We start from the raw sequence: 21526 nt of genomic DNA on the forward strand, positions 1-21526 counted from the left end.
GCAGCAGTTGAAATCAACTGAGATGATCAAACTGATATGTTCATTTTGGGGCTGAGAACAGAGCCATCTCAGTAGAAGGTCTTCAGCTCTGGAACTTACTCCCTCTTTGATCCAACAGAGAAACAACTGTGATGTTCATGGAAGGCTGCAGACCTCATCAGTTAACCCAGGATTAGTCTAAGGGAGTTGGTTAAGGAGGGGTTCCCTGGAAAGATAGGTTCCTTATTGGGATTGCTTTGGTTACCCTGAGTTATAGTTACTTTATTGTTGATTTTATTGCACTGAAATGTCAGTGCATCTACAGGAGATTATTCAATAGGCATATAATATGAATGCAAAAAAATTAAATCTGGATCGAGAATCAGTAGGAGTGATTTAATCAGAGCATTGGAAGAATGAAAAACTTGATAGCTGTGTTTTGGATGGACTGGGGACAGAATCGATGGGATAGGAGAAAATGTCAGCAAAATGGATCCATATAGGAAATTAACAGGCAGTGGTTAAAGTAGACAAAGTAGTAAGGAATTGTGGGGCTTTAGACCTTCCCTGGTCCTCTTCTCTTATAGCCTTTTCCATACACATTGTAAGCCCAAACCAGTGCTACCAGAAAACATGGCAGAGTATGTGTGTTGGATTTTCACTGCTGCAGTGCTGCCTGCCTGCTTTTAGACATCATCACTGAATAATGTGGTTCCTCCTTAGACTTCTTCCCCAACACAGAAAGTCAAATGAAACAGTAGCCTCTGCTGAAGAGAACAAAATGCTCACTTAAATTGCAAATCATCTACATAACCTTGAGAAGAGAACAAAAGGAAGGCTATGTAGATGATTTGCAATTTAAGTGAGCATTTACTCTGGCTTTTTCTTTTTTTAAGCAGTGACCATAGAAACTGTTACATCACAGGATACAGAACACATCTTAAAACTTGTTTTCAAATGTATTTTCATAAACACCTGGTTTATAATGCAGAGATAACTGCAAAGGAAATTATATTATGAGGAAAGAGTTCAGGTGTTGAGATTTTCTGCTGGATGGTAAACAGTAGCTGTAACCAAATTCATAATTGAATATACAACTGTAGATGTCTCAGCTTCAAAATGCTGTACTTTTAAGATTGATTTAACAGAATGATGCCAATTTGTTTAGACATTCATAAAGCTCTTTATCAGGTTCCCTCTGAATGAATGAGGGGACTACAGAGTTACTGCAAAATATGCACTGAGTGAAGTATGGAAACTTAACACAAAACATACCACCTTAACGGAATGGTTTTTAAATTGGGGACAATAGACCCTTTTCTGGTGTCCATAGAATGAAACAATTTAGCATTGTCTACACTAATGCAGTTTTGCAAAAATTACCCCAAGTTAGACAACAGGCTGTTAACACCTCTGTCCACTTCCGTGGTTGCTACCACTAGTGAAAGCTGGATCAGTGCAAGAGATCAAAGTGTAGAGAAGGTCTTTGGGAACCAAGTATTTGGGGGATTGTTGTATTGGGAGGGAACTGACCCATGAAAAGTGATCTTTCTTTCAAAATGATGCACAAGAGGAAAAAGTTGATAACTACCTTGAAGAAATAATTGCTAATACATCTTGGTAACATGAACTATATAATGTTTCTAGTAAGCTGGTTTATTATCACTTCACATCTCTCCTGACTTGACAGGTATAACAGAGTCATATGCACAGGTTCGCAGATGATTATGACAATAAGTTGCTTATATGGATACACAGCATGGTTGGTGGTTGTTGTGTTCTGTGGCCCAAATTTTCAAAAGTGATTAGTGATTTTGGGTGCCTTGTATTTTGGAGGGGTCATCTTGAGATGTTTTAAAAGGGCCTAGTTTTCAGAAAGTGCTGAGCTCTGACCCAAAAATGAAAGCTCCAGCACCACTTAAAATGATAGGCCTGTATTCTTAAAAGGAATGAAACTATTTTAATAATGGTATAATTGGACACTTTATGCAGTGACTATGCGTGGGCTTCTTGGGAAAATCCAATGGTGCATTTTGAATGTTCTCTCTTCTTGCTACAGAAAACCTACCGAGATTTCAGATTGCAGGGTGTGTTGGAAGGAACACTGAACAGTAAAACCTATGATACCGTTCACAGCCGTCTTACAGTAGAGGAGGCCACAGTCTCAGTCACTGATGGAGGAGGACTTCAGGGTATCACCATGAAAGACAGCGATGAAGAAGAAGGATGATAGTGAGATATTTCACCTAGAAGGTCAACACAAGGTGTTTGTTTTGTAACTTGTCCTTGTATTTGCATTTATAGTTTTGCTTTACAATACTTGAGTACCAAAAATGTAATTCATTCCACTTTTTTAAATCTGAAAGCAGAATTATTGGGAGCAAAAGTGCCAAGAATTTTTTGAGGACAATGATTTTAGCATATTTCAATGTATAGCTTTGCTTAGAAGTGTGAGAATGTTGGCATGGAGTTTGTGTTCCACTTGTGATTATGTTTCTTTACCTTTTGTTAGAGTTACCATTTGTTCCTGTAACTCCTCCATCAAATAGTGATGTCCTGTGCAGAAAACAAGATGTGTGCCTCACATAATACACAATTATGCAGGAAATCATTCTTGGAATAATTCAGTGCCCTTGTTAAAAAACAGTTTATTTTCAGGATTACACTTTACGTATTTTTTCTTGTTTTGTACTTAATTTTTCATTATTGTGTGATGTGCATTAAAAATTTAAATCTTGGTTCACAGTGCTTTGAGTTTGATGTATAAATAAGAAGACTCCAGGGACTACAAAATGCACATAGACTACTTACGAGTGTTGTGTCTTCTGTTTCCCTACATTCATCTTGCAAGTTTAAGGATATCTCATCACCTTGGATGTCAGTAAGCTTGCCATCAGTGTTACTATTTCTATGTGAAATTTTGCAGGCAATAAGAACACATTTTGTCATGACCGCGTCTGTATCCAAGTTTGTATAGAATTCTAAAATTAAAAGATGTTTTCAGTATTTCAAATCATTCAAACTGTCACCTAGTTTTTTTCTTGTAAAAACAAATGAGCTATTTCTGAATGCTTGTATTTTTTACCCTGCTTTTGTATGAGCCCATAGCAGTGTTCTATAAACAAACACCTATATTCCCATGCCTTTGATGAGAGTTTGACAGAATCAGACAAGGTTTTCTCAAAATTTGCTGTTTCTATAAAAAATACCACAGTGTTTGTTTTCAGAGAACATGTATGAATCTTCATATGGATGGGATCGCTAGGAATTCTGAAAGAGCAATATCAGAAGGAGGAGTGGGAAGAAGTTACTGAAGTGCCCATTGACACTAAATGTCTGTGCTTAATTTAACAGAGTGATGTGTTTTAAACATAGAACAATTCAAAAATTGTGCAGCTTACATGAAGTTTCCTTGCAGTGACAGTTGTGGAACTTCAGAGGGGTTCTGGAAGGGCAAAGGGCCTGATGAATTGAAAAGTTTTTGCGCGGTTAAGAGAGTTGTTTTTTAAGTGTGCATATAAACTGTGCAGAACAAGGGCAGGCAGGTTGCACTTCTGCATAGCTCAGCTACTTACAAAAGAAAATGACAATTACTCCCTGCTGCACTCCCGGCACCCAAACCGAAAAGTAGTTTGTTTAAATGAAATAAAGGGAAAAATCAAACATCATTTGCTGTTGAAAACCATCCATATCCTGCTTCTTCACAGGGGCGAGGTTTTCCAGGTCCTGTGCCTCCTGTTCTGCCTTCCCAGATTGTCCCTGCTGAATCGCCTTTAATTTTCATTGCCCCGACTCCGTCAGGAGAGGGGATTTCATTTGCTGCTGCTGTAGCAAGTAAGTGCTCGTGCGAAGTGCATTAGTGGTTCCCCCGGCCTCAGAAGGTTAAAGCCCTCGCCCTGCATTTGGGGAGAGCCGCTGCTCCGCGCACACACTTTGCCAAAGGGAAAGGGGAGCTTCACTGGGCGTTAGGGTGATTTTTTTTCCAAATTCTCCTCTGAAGCTGCTGCTGTTGTTTGCATCCCGTTCCTTTCCCACCCCTACCCCTCTAAAACTCTGCGCCCAGTGGAGCAGCGCCCTGGAGAGGGGGAGGAAAGGGAGCGGGACAGGCAGACTCCACGTTCGGCATAACGTGCGTAGGTCTGGAGAGAGAAGCCGCTTCCACAGGGCAGCAGGAGAACGCTTGCTCTTCCCTGCTGTTCCATGGCTCATAGGCTGCTCGGAGCCGCTCAAGAACGGGAGGGGGTGGGACTGGCGACCCAGGCCTGTGGCCAGTTCCTAACCCCAGTCCCACGGCGCTCTGGGGGGGGGCGCCAAATCCTGCGGAGCAGGGGAACCCCTGGGGTGCACCGCACCAACGCGTTCTTAAACAGAGCGGCCCTGCAGCAGTATCCCTGGGGAATACTTCGCTACACTGGGCGCGCAAGCTTCTGCCAAGCAAATATACCACTAGCTGCGTGAATTTTTTAATCCAGGGACCTCTTTGCTATTTTGACCCGAAGCGCTAAATCGGTGGCGTTTTACAAATGTGCCTTTTGCAGCAACAAGTCAAGTTATATTGTATACTAGGCTAGTTCTACATATATAATAATATCCCAGATCATCCTTCTAAATATTATCCCCCCTGTTCACGATCCGGCTCAGAAAGCTCGGATGTCCTGGGAAATTCACGTTGGAAAAATCTCCTTTGCTGCACTGTTGTTAGCAGAGATGTGTGAACGCAGAGAGCGCGGTGGCGCTTGCCCCTAATAACTCCTGACTTCTCAGCACCCACGAACAACCACACAAATCTTATAGCAAATGCCGGGCTACATTCCCGTGGCAAACTAGAGATTCCCTGGGATCAGAGGCACAAAACGGGCTGTTCTTAAGTATCAGGGGAGATTTGTGAAAATTATCATTCTTTAATGACACAGTAACTGCCCTGGCAATGTTTGATACCACAAAATTCAATTTTTTCCTCGGGAATAACGGGCAAAATCCAAGCTCTACCGGCTGAATGTGTCAGAGACAAGAGTAAATTGGCCTCCCTCGTCTGTGGAGGAGGAGGAGAGACTATTGTGGGAAAATCTATAGCGCCATAAGGTGTTTTTTGATCCTTTGGACAAACAATAACAAGTGCCGTACGTGCCCTTGAACGCTCTGTGGCCAAACTCTCCGGGAGCTGCGACTGAGCGTTTTTCTCTGATGTTCTGCAAATTGCTTGAGTGCAATTGCACGTTAGTGAATTGCTTGGCTCGTGAGGAGAGCTCCAGACCTGCACTGGGTGTTTGCCGAACTTCTTGTGTATTGACTGGCGTTGGCCTGCATCGCATCTTCCAGCCCGGAAGAGGCGAGTTGCCAGGCAAGGGCAGCGGGAGAGTTCAGGGAACCCCCAGCGTTTTGTGGGCTATTGTGGCTGTGCTGTTAATGAGCAGGACATAGTGGCAAGTGTTGGTCGGTGGATTTATTTCTTTTAACGCTGGGGCTATTTTGTCGTGCACCAAACTGAACAGAACAGTACACAGAGAGGGTCAACCCTCTTCAAACCTAATCAAAAGAGGAAAGGTTATTCCAGTGGGAGCCGCTCAAAGCAGTGTAGCCAGAATGTGCATGTGGTTTGAGGAGAGCCTAATTTCCGTGAAAACCTAACCATCCAGTCCCCTACATTATATACACAATAGGCAGAGCAGTCCCATTTATTCGGTTTGAACAAGAGATTTCTAGTACATAAGAAAGGAAACTGCAATCCCCCGTGTGCGGGGCTTCTAGATCCAGTTATCGTTTGAGTAACTTTGGTTTGGTCTGAAGGGATTTGGTCAGGGGGGTTCTTGCATTTTGCAGCTACCAAAGGAGTGCAGGGTTTTCTCGAAGGAACAGAATAAAAATTCAGCCCGGTAAGCAAAGAGCCTGTGGCTGCTTAGAGCTAAAAGGGAATTGCGGGGGGATGGAAACCTGAAAATACGGGAGATAGGGAAATCAAGGAACCGGTTCTAGAGGATTTCTGAGCAGCAACAAGTCGACCAGGGAGGTTTAAAAGCTTAGAAACCAACGCTGACTCCTTTAGTGATAGTATCCGAGGAAAAGACACGATTTGTGTTTTGTCTCTTATCCCGGGGTTTGGAGTTAAAGGCGCTTAGCTTTCCTTGAAGAGCGTGTAAAAAATTAAAAGAAAAATAACGTTATAGGTAATTAATGCAACAATCATTTCCCATAGATTCGTTTTTCAATGTAAGTAAAAGATGGCTGAGTTCAAATGACGCGCTGTTCCTACCCTGCGAGTCGTGATGTTGCCGAGAGAGCAGAGCCCATTAAAATAGTTCCAGTTGTTAATATGCTGCTAATAAACCCTGATAAACAAAAGACGTATGAGCCCACGTGTTTTCCAGAAGGACTCCTGCTCTGTTTGCTTCCTGAATGTACGACTGCACTTGATTAACTGTGTGGATCTTATTAAGGGACGGAATGGGCACATGAATACTGCTGGAAGCGGGGAAAGCACAGTTTCAAAAGGAAAGCAGCACAAGAAGGTAAATGAAGTGGAAAATAATAGGGTTGTTTCTCCTAGCTGGTAATACGTCTGCACTCAGTCATTTTTAATTCCTTGGGTGTCTGTTGGACCCGGGTTAATAATTGTGTCATACTGTATTATAGTGGCACAATGTACCCACCTGCATAGGAATCCTTTTCTTGTTGAGTCGTCAACTCACCATTTCACTGTTACGGTTGAACTTATTTTTGTTTTAAATAATTCATTGAAAGAGCCTGGATAGGGAGCTGTAGAGATGTGACCCCGCCTATGGTCCCTACCCCTCAATATGTTTCCCTGGTGCATGGAAGCCTGCTGCATCCGAGGGGATGAAGCCGGCGGGGATACTAACCAGCTCAGCATAACAGCCTAAAATTAGAGCCTTCTGCTAGGAAAAGGGAAGGCAAGATATACAAAGAGCCGAAGGTTCATCCATGGCGTGCTACGTCCTGATGGAACGCCCAAGGAAGCAGTCAGGCTAATCAGGCTTAAGTAGTGTAGACAGAAGGCCAAACTCCTAATAGAAACCTTCACGAGACCCTGAGCCGCAGCTGGTTGAAGCGAAGGGGAGGCTTTCTATTGGATCAGGCGCAGGCCATGCACGTTCCTTCCTCTGCCAGGCCTCTCCTCCCACATCTCCCTGAGACCCTGCTGTAGGTGACTGGAGAGAGCATCAGATATTTGCTGTGCCGCACCAGCCCTATAGGGTTTGGGGCTGAATGGGCCCCAATGTATGTGTGTCGTTGGAGCGGGGAGGAGAGGGAAAGCTAACCTTTATTCCCCCAGTGAAATGATCTGAGACAAACTCCCTGAAGTTGCCAAGTATTTCTCCTCCAGCAGGCTCCTGTGTGGGAGGGATGGATCTGACCCTAAGCTGCTGAAGAGTGAGATGTTCAGCGGCCTATCTAATCGTGCTTGAGAGCACAAGTCTCTCAAGTGTAGAAGTCAAGAAGGTGGCATGGATCCAGTGATCTAGATGAAGTCGTATAGCACCCTTCCAGTGCTGAGTGTTCCGGTATATCTGGCTGCATGCTCAAGGGAAGTTGCTGTCCTCCTGCCCCTCTGTTGTATTGTTTTGGGCACAGTGGCTTTCTTCACAGTGGATGTGAGAAGCGTTTTTCACAGAAGGGGAGAAGGTAGAAAGTAAAGTTAAAAGCATTCCTTTTGTTTAGCTGACAAAAGCATAACGAGATCCAACCGCTGGAAGCTGAAGTTAGAAACATTGAAACTGGAAAGTTTTTTTAACTGAAAGGGAAGGGGCCCTTTGGAACAGCTTATCAAGGCATGGGGTAACTTCTCCATCATTTGGAGTCTTTACATCAGATGCTCTAGTTCAATCACAAGTTCCTATTGAACTCACTGGTGCTCACTTCATGCAGGACGGGTTAATAATTCCCTCCCCTGGAGGAATCACCAGGTGAAATATTACGGCTGTTTTATGCAGAAGGTCAGACTAGATGATCATCTATAGTCTGGCCTTAAAATCGGTGAACCCTAGTGTGTTGAAGACAGTCTGAGTTTCTTAAATAACACGAAACTAAAGAGATCTCCTCATATGTTCTGCTTGGCCCCCTCCTTCAGTTTTAAGCCCAAACTCCTTATTAATGGCAAAATAGGGCTCACTTTTGTATCAGAGATAACATGTAACAATGATACCGAACGGCGCTTTTAACAGAGACAACCAAATGGGCTTATATCTGTGAAAAGGTTATAAAACCATTAACTAAAGTCAGATTGCAAAAGGCAACTGCACGGTAAGAAAGTTGTTATCCGAACCAAAGCACCACATCCTCAGAAAGTCACAGGAACTGTTTATTTAGCACGGGCTACAATAATAGCACTTTGGAGAGGGTGTTTTCATTTTTTAGTCATCCGGATATTTTGCTAGTAGCTGAACATTGGTACGGATTATCCTCGAGTTAAGCAAAATGTTGGATTTGTATTCAGAGATTCCTCTAATGGATCAGCTACTGCTTCCATGAAATTCTGTTGAGCTCAATGGGAACTGCTCGGGCCCTGTATTTTAGTCTGCATTTTAAAATGTTCATTACAGACACGCCGAAATGTGTTATGAACTCAGTGCAGAGGAAACGTAGGGCTTCCCGGGCCCTTCTTGAGACTGAGCAGAATTCTTTTCATACCCGGATTCTTTCTCACCAGTGAATTCCACAGAGTCTTTCTGTTGCTGCAAGGAAATGCTGAAATGGCACCACAGCAAGTGACTAGTTAGCTCAGATTACTGATGGCTCCGAAAACTTAGCCTCCGACTCTAACAGCCTCAGAGAAGCCAGGTGCTGTGTTTTGATGTGTAACAGGGAAGATCCGGTCCGAGGCCCCAATTCAGCGAGGAGACTCAAACAGGTGCCTGATTTTAACAAGTCCCAGGGACGCCAAAAGTTGGGGTGCTGAAGTACCGCGCTGAACTGGGGCCTGAGCATACAATACAGACTAACGCTTCAGTCTTCCCAGGCCTTCAGAGCTCTTCTTAGAAAGGTTGAAAGAAAATTGCCTGGCCCGGGCCCATTGCTCCCACACCGAACTGATGCTGTCCCCCCAGCTAGAATCATGGGCCCATCCCCCGTGCAGCGGGGTTGCGCCACCCTAAGACTTGTTAGGAAAGTAATTCAAATGCAGTGGGAGAAAGGAAAGCGCTTAACAACGTGTGGGTGACCATATCACTGGTTTTAACCCCCACCCCCTGTGGCACCGCAGCAGCTTTCCGGAACATGTAGCAGTTAGAAAAGACACAATAACCGTGTCTGAGATCCCGCGGAGGTTCCCGTATTCCGTGATTCGTTGAATAGGAGGGGTTTCTTCACAGGCTTAACTGTGTCTAGTCCCAAGGAGCCCAGCGCACGGTGTGGTCCAAATCACAGTTTTTACAGTCCACGCACTGTGAGCATCGGGGGAAACGGGAGAGCACGTGGGATGCCTCCGCTCCTGGGCCCAAGAGACTTCTTTGTCAGGTATCATTTGTCTCTGCCGCTGACCCGCGCAGCCAGTGCGACAGGTGGAGGGGGAACAATAGAATGGGAGCCAGATGAGCAAGTTCAGGGCTAAGCCTATGAAGGTGTAAGCCGGGGGTGGGGCGCCACCCCTCCTCCCCAGACCGTGTCCTAGGCAGGGAAGAAGCCGCTTGCAAATCAAAGCGGTGTGATCCTGCCCTGAGCGGCTGTTCCCTTTCACTGGCTCCCCTGCGACGCTTTCAATTCCTCCCCTCCCCCATTCACATGTGAGAGAAGCCAAGGGGTAAAGGCAGGGAAGGATCGAGCTTGTTAGCAGCCTAAGCGGCTCATCTCTTTCACAGCTAAAGCTGGGGCGCTAAAGCCAACTCAAACAAGAAGCGAAGGTGCAGCTAGTCGGAGCCAGCCGTGCCAACGCCGGGCACCGCTCCAGGGAGGAAGGTGGGCAAGGATCCGTGCAGAGAGAGCGGGGATTCGGAGTCACTCTGGGCCGCTGTGTCTCTATTATGTAAATTCTAGAGGGACTGGAAATGGCCAGGCTGGAAATAGCCGGGAGGGCTGCGCTGGCGTGACACGCGGCTCAGCCGTCAGTGCTCTGTGGTGAGGTGGTTACCAGAACAACCTGTGCAGCAGCCTTGCGTACACAGAGACTACACTTCATGCAGGGCCCGATCCGAAGCACACTGAAGGGAATGGGTGTCCTTTTAATCAGTCCCAGAGAGAAAGAGAGAGAGAAGCGTTCTGAGTGCAAGTTAGAAGCTACTGAGCTCTCACTCTGCCACCGATTCCTTTTGTGGCCTGGGGCATGGCCCTTAACCTTGCTGCCTCAGTTTCCCCCACCTGTAAATGGGACTCACTGGACTGACCGGCTTAGTTCGTTGGTTTGGATGATGAGCGGACAGCGTGTGGAACGGCTAAAACCCCATAGTGTTGATTGTTTCACCTCTCATGACGGTTGACCTGAAAAGCCCACTCTCTGTGTTTATAAACCTTATTAGAGAGAGCCCCATATGTGTGCATTACTCCTTGTACAGATAATACACCCGGAAGGGAATAGATTCCCCTTTGCCAGCTGGCCTTCCTCTTGCCCTGACATTGGTGATGTTTCCTCGTTCATTTACACGAAAATCCGTGACTTCTTTGGAAACCGGACTTCATAATGGCCCAAGATTCGATCATTAGATTATCCCAGTTAATACACTCGACCCACTGGCGCCTTCTCCGTTTATTTCAGTACAAGACAGACTGTTCCCGGGTGGTTTATTACTGTATTTGCTGAGACGCTTAAAAACTAAACCACTTGAATCCAGAAATCGAAACCGGATAGAAACCTGGGCGCTTCTATTGCAATAGTTGAAATCGCTCGGCCATGAGTCTGTCGATGGGAAAGGAAGCAGGCATGAGAGCCTTTTGAAAAGGCCTGTCACCGGCTTACATAATCAGCTCGCATCCGATGTTTTAGAAGCGTGCAGCGAAAAGACGTGCGAAGAAGAGACTCTCTCTGCGGCGTTGGTGACATAAAGCCTGATCCAAAGACCATGCAGGAGTCTTTTAGGCCTTGAATCAGGCCCATCGAATAGGATTCTTAAACGTTTCCAGTCTAAGAGCCCTAGGTAGGATTTGATCCCACACCATCAAATCAAATTCTGTGATGACAGTCCACGGCCGCATCTATAACAATCTGCCCAAAAAGCCAGCGCAAGCATAGCAATGAAGATTGACTAAAAGATGTTTCTGACCTGACAGCTACCGGTATATAACGAACACGATTCTACGGGCGTGTGAACAATGAGCCATTTTTTTTTTTTGGCCTTTAATAAATTTGTTTAATCGAAAGTTTAACAAGCAAATAAAAAATTGCACCTCAAACAGATGGAGGGAAACAACAACAGCGAATTATTTCCCAAAGACAGAAAGTTGAGACTCTTTTCTGTACATTGATGGAAATTCCCTTATGGTTCCTTGGTATCCAGAGAATTGTACTCACCAAAGAATATTTCAAATGTCCAGTATTGTAGATTGCGGCTAGCAATTTCACTCCAACTTCCAAGGACAGTTTAAAAAAAAATGATATGGGGCTTTTGGCTTAATTTCCCCCCAAATAAGCCCTCCTTTGACCTTCCAACTTTATTCCACCACCAGTTTTGTAATTCAGCCTGAACTGGCAGCAAACTGAGAGACCAGCAAACTTTCCCCTGCCTAAATGGGTCAGCCGCCGGCTATGGCCAAGGCACAGAATCTCCTCCCTTTTGCAGCACTGGTGCAGTTGAGATGGGCTAGTGCTGAGAAGCAACATGGAGAAGTCAATGGGACTTGTAAAAGAGCAGGATTTTGCTGCGGGATTGGATTCAGCCCGGGACAGGTCTTGTAGCACCGTTTATATTTAACCCAGTGAAGCGGAGTAACAGGAAGGCACGTACTTTCTAGTAACGGGAATGCTGTACCTGACCAGAGGACAGCTTGGAAAATAGAACTCTCGCCGTTTAGCCAAACCTTCTCCCAGTCCCACCTCCAAATACACTAGAAGAAAACAGAAGCAAAGATAATTATTCCCGACCCTACTCAGCGCATATAAAATACATGGATTGCCTGATCCAGCGAGCGTAACACGTTCCTGTGCTGTACCGGGAATTTGGCTCAGCATTTGTTGAACTGGAAAGGAACAAGTGGGAAAGTGTCATTCATAGCCCCAGCTGCTGTTGGCCCCTCCCAGCCACTTTTACCAAGGGCCCTTTGGAGTTGATGACACCGCTGGGCCCCCTCATAGGCAGACTGATTAGATTAGATGTGATTGCTGGAGTTTATGCTCCTCGCTGGTATGCTTAAACAGATCGGGTGCGAGCTGGGAGCGCTGCTCTAGTGTCACTTGTAATTATAATTATATGCGATTAAAGGATTTATACCTGAAAAGTTTTAATTTGCACCAGGTTGGTTGGTTATCCTGGCGGGTCGGAGCCTGGGTGGAGTTTGCACGGATGTAAAATAGAGCAGCAAACACGTTTGTTTGTTTTTGGTTCAGACAACTTTTTTTGCTGGCGGATTCACTAACTATATGGTTTAAAATAATAATGTCATCATCCTTGCCATGGACTAATATATATTGCTGGGGAGAAAAAATAAACGATTGAGTTAAGTAGATAAGGATGCCTAAATGTCCTACGCAACAAAAAAGTCCTACACCAGTATTCCTTCTGCACATAGCGTGGATACTTCAGAAATGAACCTGCTGATTTCCAAAGGACTTTGCTGCTAACATCATATCATAACAGCTCCATTCATTATTATATTGGCTCATGAAGTATGTCAATGCCTAGCATTCTCACTCCGCGAGATCGGGGCAGTAGGGAACAACAATTCACTACGGAATAGGAATGCAACTTAGCGTTCTGCCAAAAGGTTGTTGATAGGAGCGGTTACAACTGAACCTGTTCCAATAAAATTACATTGGTCCGGTGGCTCTGATTCTAAGCCAGAGGTCTATGTTCCCCTCGTCTTTTTTTGTAAATCTTTTATATAAACTATTTCTCGTTTATATTTTAGAGACACATTCATTTAAAAAAATAACTCTAATACCTCACAATAGTAACAACCACCAGGGGCTAATTTCCCTATTGAAAAATCCATGGCAATGCCGGGTTAATTTACTCCATTGTGGCCAGGTATGTCAAATTGCACGGTGTAGAATATAAGGCGCTATTCTGAGCGACTGGCAATACAACAGAGCCGTGTAGGGGATGGAGTGGCAGTTTTAGCTCTGGATTTCCTGGCTTTTGTTTGAGGGCAAATCACCCCTTTAACAATGCTGGATTGTAAAGATGTGATCCTGGTGATTGATTGACTGATTGATTAGCTAATATGAACAAAGCAGTGGCTGTAAAGGAATCAAAGTGACTAAAAATAATAATCGGACACAGAGGAAGCCGCCAGAGTCCTTCAATGAAGCAGGCAGGAGTATTGTCTGTAACCTCCTTGCTTCTTTCCTAGATCGCCCAGAAACATAATCCCAAATAAAACACGCTAGATTCCCGTCGCCTTCTTCTCCTGTAGCTAATCTGCAGCAAGTGAAAGAAGCTTGTTGTCTTTATCCAGATCCGAGGGTGAAATGCAGCCTGTTCCTAGGGGGACTGTAAAACACGTCCAGGAGAAGATTAATACACGCAGCAGAAGGTTGGAGAAATTATTATGCTTTTCAATTCATTTTTTACTTAAAAACGCAATGGAATTTGTGTGTTTTATTACGAAGGAAGAAATGAAAGATTAAGGTTTAGGCGGTATTTTACATCGCTGTAATCGCCTTTGGGTTCAGATTGGAGTAATCTTGACCACGAGATGAATTCGCCTGTGGCTCGGATTTAAACGCATGTAGAGATATGTTATGAGAATAATGCAAGTGAGCAATATCAAGAACATAGTTTAGGAACGAATGAAATGCAAAACCGATTACGGGAAAAAAGAGAACAGCAGCTTTCCCAGAGAGGATACGAAATTACTGTTCTGCACGCAAACTTTTGCCCTTAATTCCTCAGAAGGTTTTTAACTCTGGGGAGGTCACCTGGGGTTTGTTACTTCCCCAGGCAGAACAGAACAGACTTCCCCCTCCAGGACAACTCACTCACCCCCTGAACCTGTCTGGAGAGAAGGGCCAGAGATTGGAAAAAGAAAGGCAAACAAATGGTGAAACACCCTTTAGAAGACAGCCGAAAATACCCTTTGAAAATAGAAGCAGACAAGCCGTCACTCTTACCACCGCGAATCGTACACATCTAAGCGTTTCAGGAATACCTCCCTTCAGCACCAGCAGTTCTGTTGGAGAGGTGCTGGTAGCTTAGCAAACCCGCCAGTCTAATACCGTTAGAAAAGCGTGATCCTAAGTGAAAGGTAAGGTCCGGGAAAGATTTTCAGCAATTTTTGCATTCGCAAAACCCCCTTCTCTCAAACAGAAGCTGAGCCTGACAAGAGATCTGTGCCTCTGTTTATTAATTTGGCTTGCACACAAGTTTTCATCTATACTAGGTACAGAGGGGAAAATATCCATTAACAAATAATGAAGATTTCCAAAGCGCCCTCTTTACCACTTCAGCATTAAGAAGGCCAGTATTATCCTAATGGACGGGCTGTAATTGCTGCTTTGGGATATTTACACTGCTCAAATGACACTACATATATGCTACTTTCCAACGCATGTCAAAAAGTCAATCCCAAAAAGACCAGTTAAAAGCAACCTGTTAACCTATCAAGTATGTGGGATTTGAAGCCTCTAACCCCACCCCATAATAATTCTTTTCTTTCCTATCAGTTAAAAGGAAATTTGTCTAGATCAAATTTAATGTAAATTGTTCGGAAGCAGGAAACTCTGCTAGAATAGGCACAAAATAGACCCGGGAGGTTTACACGCTAGAAAACGAAGATCTTTCAAGTTGGACGAAGTGACCCCTGCACAGTTCCGGGATCCTCTAATCTGATTTTATTTGTGTTCCTGTGAAGCTCATTCAGACGCAGTGTTTGCAGTTTCTCTGGTGCGCCTTTAAATCGGTGCCCCGCCGCTGGAGGAGTCCCTGGGCTTTCGGTGCCGAGGCAGGAAGCAGCAGGTAAGAAGATGACCCCGCCTATGGGAACCTGATCAGCGCTTAAAAGGCAGCAATTAAAGTCTTAACCGCGACCCATCTGCCGCGGGACCCTCTCCAGCGGCCACCCTCACCCGGGTAACCCCCACCGCTCGCCCTTTGTCTGCGCCCAGGAGGGAGCAGCGCCCAGCAGGGAACGAGAAGGGACGTGGAGCTCTGTCGGGCACCCCCAAGTCTGTGTCGCCCAAACCGTGGCTCGCCGAGCCCCCCGCTCCTCCCTTCTGTTGGCCCAGCCCTTGCTCTCCATCCCGTGCTCAGCCCCCCACTTCCCACTACTCAGCGGCCCCGGGCATCTCCCCACACTGTTGCCCACCACTCACAAGCCTCACCCCTCCTTCCCCAGGACTCCGAGGCCTTGGGGCTTTTGTCCCCGCCAGAGGAGCTCTGATCCCGCGCCGTGGGGAGAGTTTTGCATGCGGGGGACGCACGCCCAGGGCAGGGGTCACAGGCTGGTGCCGTGGGAAGGGATGGGATCCCGCACCCCAGGAACACCCCCTAGCACACTGGGCCCATGTTGCCTCGCCAGCGTGAAGCAAAGCCGAGCTATGAGCCCTGGATCAGTCTGTCCCTGCCCGTCCCATGGTCCCGAGGGAGCCCACCCTCCCCACGTGAAAGATCTCGAGCCACAGCCACCAGTGCATCCGGGGCAGGGAGACCTCCCAGTGCCAGCATCCTTACAGGGGCCCTCCCTCCCAGGAGGCCTGCAGAAATCGCCGCCCACTTCACCTCCCGGCCCCACCGACCGCGGGCTGCCAGGGGCGAGGGGCCCTGGGTACCTGGCTCTCCAGATGTCTGCTCCACTGGGAGAGGCGGATCCACCCTTCTCTGCCTCCGAGGAGGCGGCGAATCAGCCCCTTGTCCAGCTTCTTCTCCGTGCCCGGCAAGCCCGAGCCCCCGCAGAGGGCAGGGGAGGTCGTCGGGGCTGGGTCCGGACGGGCTATTGCAGGGTTTCTAGCAGGGCGTTGCCCCGGCCCGGACTCCCAGGTGGGTGTAGGGCGACCTTTCTCTGCCATCCTGGCCCCATTTCGGGCGCCTCCATTGGAGCCCGCGGGAGCCTCCCCCCTTAAAAAGGTCCAGGGCCTTGGTCCATCCCTCTGCGCCAGCCTCCCTGCTTCCGAGGGCCCAGAGAAGGGCTTGGGTGGTTGGGGAGCGGGATATTGCTGCCCCCCAGCTACCCCGTTTCGCCAGCCTGAAATGCGGAGCCTAGAGGGAGCCAGTCTCGGGGACATCCCCAGCCGGCTGTGCCCGGGCTGAGCTCTTCCTCGCCTCCCACTTGTTCAAAAGGCCCTTGTGAGCAGCCGGGCACGGAGCCGCTCAGGGGGAGCATGCAACAGGCACCTCGGGGCGGTGCAAAAGGGGCGGCTGCTCGGCCACATCCAGGCCCGTCCAAGGGCCCCAGAAAGCGTCAGCAGCCCAGGAGACGGGGGAGAGGACCTGCCCAATGCAGTGGGGACCCCATGCACCCACGGCAATGCCCCTGGCCAGGCGCACGTGCAGCCTTTTGCTTTGCTGCCTCTAGCAGAGACTGACTGTACACAGATTTGTCAAGAATTGCAGGCCTCTCTCTTTATATAATACCAGCCAATGGCGGGGCAGACGGGAATAACTGACACTTGCTTTAGCTGTAGATTATCGTGTCTACAAAATGAATAGATCGGCAAAAAATCGATGGTAACCTTCTCCTCCAGCCACGCTGTCTTACTCCTGTGCTTTGATTGTAAACAAGAGGAGCAAGGAGCCTGGCTCCCTCTATGTAGACAGGGATTCCCCGTCAGGATTAAGGCCTCTAGGCACAGCTGAAACACACAGGGAGAGCATATATAAAGTGTCGGTTTGGGCCAGCACTTCCTCCTTCCTCCAAATTGTGATTCAGCTTTTGGTTATTCGGTCTCAACTCGGCTTGACACCGGTGGTTTCTGTCTAGCCATTTGCGTTTGAATTCTGGGGCGATCTGATCTGGGGCAAGGTTCAGCCCGTTTGTTGGCTGTCTTTTCCACAAGACCAAAGTCCTCCAAGCCGTGGTGTAAGCCCCCGACCAGCGCCTGCGAGAAGGGCAGCAGTCTCAGAGCAGCCAGCACCCCCCGCCCCTCCCCACGCGGAGCCTAGGCTGGAAAGTGGCAAGGAAACAACCAGCTTCCCCCAGAGCCGCTTCTCCTGCAGCTCCCCGCTCGCCCCCAAATTGGGCTCCGTTTCCTTATTTAGCACGTGGACAATGATTTTAGATGCTGTCACTTAGAGCCAAACAAGAACATTGATGTCGGTTCGGCTTGGCCTCTAAAGCCTGGCGAAACAGATTGCGAATAATAAAAAAAAGAGAGGGAGGGGGCGTGCGAGGAGGAAGAGGGGGGAGAGAGACACCTCCTTCTCTGGGAGGGGGAGCCTGCGGCTCCAATGAAAAGTAGTCGCTTACTAGGGGAGTGGGGGTGTGTGTATGGGGGGGGGGAGAACTTTTCCTGTTGACTGTTGGAAGCGAATTGAGCAATTATCTAGTTTACCTTCTCCTCTTGGAAGTTAACGATTGGCGAGATCTTGGCTGCGTTATTGACACAACACTTTCTATTGATAGAAATAAGCAGCGATTGTCCTTAAGTCACTGGTGCGCCAAAGTAAACTGTGATGGGCTGGCATGAGTCCACTGGACCGGGAAGGCTGGTTCCGCCGGCGGAGGCTCTGATGATGGTGGTGGCGGCGACGGTGCTGATCTCCCTCCTTGCAGATCAGTGACCAGAAAAAGGGGGAGAGGGAGAGAGGGGACAAAAAAGAGGCGTCTACCAAAGCGGCTCAGACCGGCGAACAAATGCAAGCCAGCCATGGACAATAGTAGCCACCACACGGCGACCAAAATCTTAGCAACTTCTCCAGCCAGAGAGAGCCTGTCTGCTCGAAGCAACATGATCAGCACCTCCAAACCCCTGGCTTTCTCCATTGAGCGAATCATGGCCAGGACTCCAGAGCCCAAGTCCATTCCGGTGCCGCCCTTCCTCCAAGGATCCGTGCCCAAAGGAGACCCCAAACACTCTCTGCACCTCAACTCCTCCATCCCCTGCATGATCCCCTTTGTCCCGGTGGCGTACGACCCCCTCCCCAAAGCGGGGGTGGCCGGATCAGAGGCCAGGAAGGCTCACTTGGACTCCTCTGCCTCCCCCTTCAGCTGCGGCGATCTATTGAACTGTGCCCTGAGCCTAAAAGGCGATTTCCCCCGCGACGCCCTGCCCCTGCAGCAGTACAAACTGGTGAGACCGCGAGTGGTCAATCACTCCTCTTTCCACGCCATGGGAGCGCTGTGCTACTTCAACCGCGGCGACGGCCCTTGTCACCCGTCGTCCAGCGTCAACATCCACCCGGTGGCTTCTTATTTCCTCAGCTCGCCTTTGCACCCGCAGCCCAAGGCGTACCTGGCGGAGAGAAACAAACTGGTGCTGCCGTCCGTGGAAAAGTATCCTTCCGGAGTGGCCTTTAAAGACTTATCGCAGGCTCAGCTCCAGCACTACATGAAAGAAAGTGCCCAGATCCTATCGGAAAAAATCGCGTTCAAGAGCTCGGAGTTCAGCCGGAGCTCTCCCAGCAGCAAGCCCAAAGTTTTCACGTGTGAAGTTTGTGGAAAGGCAAGTAACTTGCTTCCTTTGCTCCCATAAAGTTTCTATCCATTTGTCTGCTCCCGTTTTAGAACTACCCCCTCCCCCCAGTTGCTTTATGATTCTAATTGTTTTTTTTCTGATTTAACTTTCAAGGTATTTAATGCACATTATAATTTAACTCGCCACATGCCAGTCCACACAGGAGCCAGACCCTTTGTTTGCAAAGTTTGTGGCAAGGGCTTCAGACAAGCAAGCACTCTCTGCCGGCACAAGATCATACACACCCAGGTGAATATCTCTCACGCCTATTGCACTGCGTATTTCCACCTGCTTTTGCTGATCCGATCCGACAGAACACTGTTAATACCGGGGTCATTTAGTCGGGAGGCGCTGGTTTTTGTTTTCGTTCGTTTTTTAAACAGACTTTGCGTCGGTCTCACGTCTCTATAAAGCCACAGATTTCCAAGCACTGGAAAGCGCTTTGCCATGCACTTACTTCAATATTTGCTTTTGTTTCCTTATAGGAAAAGCCTCACAAGTGTAACCAGTGCGGCAAAGCGTTTAACCGAAGTTCCACTTTAAACACACACACACGAATCCATGCCGGCTACAAACCTTTTGTTTGTGAATTTTGTGGCAAAGGATTTCATCAAAAAGGTACAAGTCTCAAACCGCTTCTTGTTATTCTCTTCAGAATCCCACCCCTAGTAGGTAAACAATCAAAACAATTTGCAGGAGGGCTTGCTTTATTATTTATTAATGATTTTATTTTATTTATTTCAAACCCTTGGCTCAGTTTTAACCTGGAGATCATTTTTTTTAATATTGAATACTCGGTATCTGAAGTGTCCGATTTAAGCTTGTAGAGGAATGAAAAAAGAGAACTTTCGTTTTTATTTCACACGGCAAGATGCAATTTTCAACCTACTTGAATTCCCCCACCCCAAATGCAATTTTTTACTGCTCATCTTTTTGCTCAGGTGTAAGAATCTTTGTTTAATATGAATCTTGGATTCTAGTAATCATCATGCTATCGTGTAGAATTTTTAAAAATACATATCTTGTGGAGTTTATAAATCTGGTTTTTTTTCAGCGCTTTACCGTTTGGTTCTAACAATACATTTCCTAACCGGAATATTGTGGGTGGGTGGTTTGTGTTATGTTTTAGTTAAAAACGGTCAATTGCCATTTTCATCTCGAGCCGGGGTTTGGGGAGGGGGCAAAGCTCTCTCCCCTGTATAGCGTCTGTGACCCTTGAGTTGTCTGTTCCCAGGTAATTACAAAAACCACAAACTGACCCACAGCGGCGAAAAGCAGTTCAAGTGCAATATCTGCAACAAGGCTTTCCATCAGGTGTACAACCTGACCTTCCACATGCACACCCACAACGACAAGAAGCCCTTCACCTGCCCCACCTGTGGCAAGGGCTTCTGCAGGAACTTTGATCTCAAGAAGCACGTCCGCAAGCTGCACGACAGCGCCCTGGGACTGCCGCGAGCCCCTGCCGAGCCGGGGCCAGACCAGAAGCTGCAGCCGCCGGGCCCGCTGCTGCAACAGCCGCACCATCCGTGAGGGGAACTGCAAGCCCGGAGCTCCGCCGGTCCTATTAGCGGGGAAAGCAACCCGGAGCCCCGCCGTTGCAACCACCCTCCTGCTTCTTTGCATGCACCTGTTAAGCGGTTTTGTGTATTACGCTCTATTTGGCCACTAACATTGATGGCTGGTTGTTTCCTTCTTTTTGTTGTTGTTGGGTTGTTTTTCTTTCTTTCTTTCTTTCTTTCTTTCAAGACTCGATTTTTTTAACATCTCAGGGTTAGAGATGGTTAAAAAAAAAGCCAAGCCAATTTCTGCTGTATTTATTGGGATCTGTATTATCCGAGCCGGGAATGCTGCACCACTTAATTATTTCGATGTGTGTATATATATGTGTTGGTTCTGCCCTGTCTCCGATGCCTGCTGGTTGTCCCTTCTTGATAGCTTCCCCTCCTTCACCCCCTCCCTGAATATCGTATCTCTATGGCCAGAGCTGGTTCACTATGTACGGATTTGAATTTCAGTTTGATTCTTGCACGTGGAAAATGAATTCGTTGACCTGGTGGAAATAAATACTGGGAGCATGATGATTGAATCATCAAGGGCGCATTAGCTATTTAAATTATTCAGCTACAAGACCAATGATCCTATTAAAGAGCTGTGATCCCACCATACCGATTCCTAATGTATTGATAACGAAAGGCTGGGGGCGGATGACAGGTAATACCAACAGAGAGGTGTGTGTGTGTGTGTGTGTATTTATGTTTAATCAAGAAGGGAAGATGGATGGAAATCAAAACTGTGGCTGATGCCAGGTCCTTGAAATGCTCCAAGTGTTAATCAGCAGCTCTGCTGTGAGCTTAGGCTCTGGTGTTTTCTAACTGCAAACCTCTCCTGTTTTCTTGCCAAAACACTGAAACAACTGCTAAAGACTTTAATTAAGAGTGGGTAATTAGCTCGGATTTATCAAAGCCGGGTTGTTATACTATTAGCTGCTCAGTAGAAGCTGCCAATCCAGCCTTAAAAACTAAGCACGCTCCTACCGGCCGTTGCCTAGACAGAAAGCGGGGAGGAAGAATGGACGAGCCCGGGAAGGAGATCTTATTTGATGTATTTATTTTGAATCTCTCCTGTCGCAAAACAAAATTAACCCCCCCCCCAATCGGGTGCTGTCCCCAGCCATTAGTAAAAGCAGCATCTTTAAGGGGCTTCTTTTGCTACTATTATTTATTTGTCTCCTCCCGAAAAGAGCCATGCGCCTTGTGGGAGCCGCTCGCGGTGCTCAGAGACAGGCCGGCAGCTGACCTGCTGCCCCAGGTAACCCTCTTCCAGAGAGGGGGAGTT

At 47.2% G+C, this 21526-nt stretch overlaps 2 protein-coding genes across 3 annotated transcripts in view; both read left to right on the forward strand.

Moving 5' to 3' along the window:
* CADPS2 (calcium dependent secretion activator 2) overlaps positions 1-2941 on the forward strand; it is a 557199-nt gene extending 554258 nt beyond the window's left edge. For both annotated transcript variants that reach the window (XM_024219628.1, XM_024219629.1), the window contains one exon: positions 2039-2941. In XM_024219628.1, coding sequence (XP_024075396.1) covers positions 2039-2209 — 171 coding nt within the window. In that variant the 3' untranslated portion in view covers positions 2210-2941. The remainder of the gene's footprint in view (positions 1-2038) is intronic.
* Positions 2942-17881: 14940 nt separating this feature from the next.
* FEZF1 (FEZ family zinc finger 1) lies at positions 17882-20221 on the forward strand. Its single transcript, XM_024219631.1, has 4 exons — positions 17882-18676; positions 18803-18937; positions 19174-19306; positions 19923-20221. The coding sequence occupies exons 1-4, from the start codon at positions 17882-17884 to the stop codon at positions 20219-20221; spliced, it is 1362 nt and encodes a 453-aa protein (XP_024075399.1).
* Positions 20222-21526: the final 1305 nt, after the last annotated feature.

This window comes from Terrapene carolina, unplaced genomic scaffold (assembly GCF_002925995.2).
Source record: "Terrapene carolina triunguis isolate 2854851 unplaced genomic scaffold, T_m_triunguis-2.0 Scaffold68, whole genome shotgun sequence".
In the NCBI taxonomy this organism is placed as follows: Eukaryota; Metazoa; Chordata; order Testudines; family Emydidae; genus Terrapene; species Terrapene triunguis.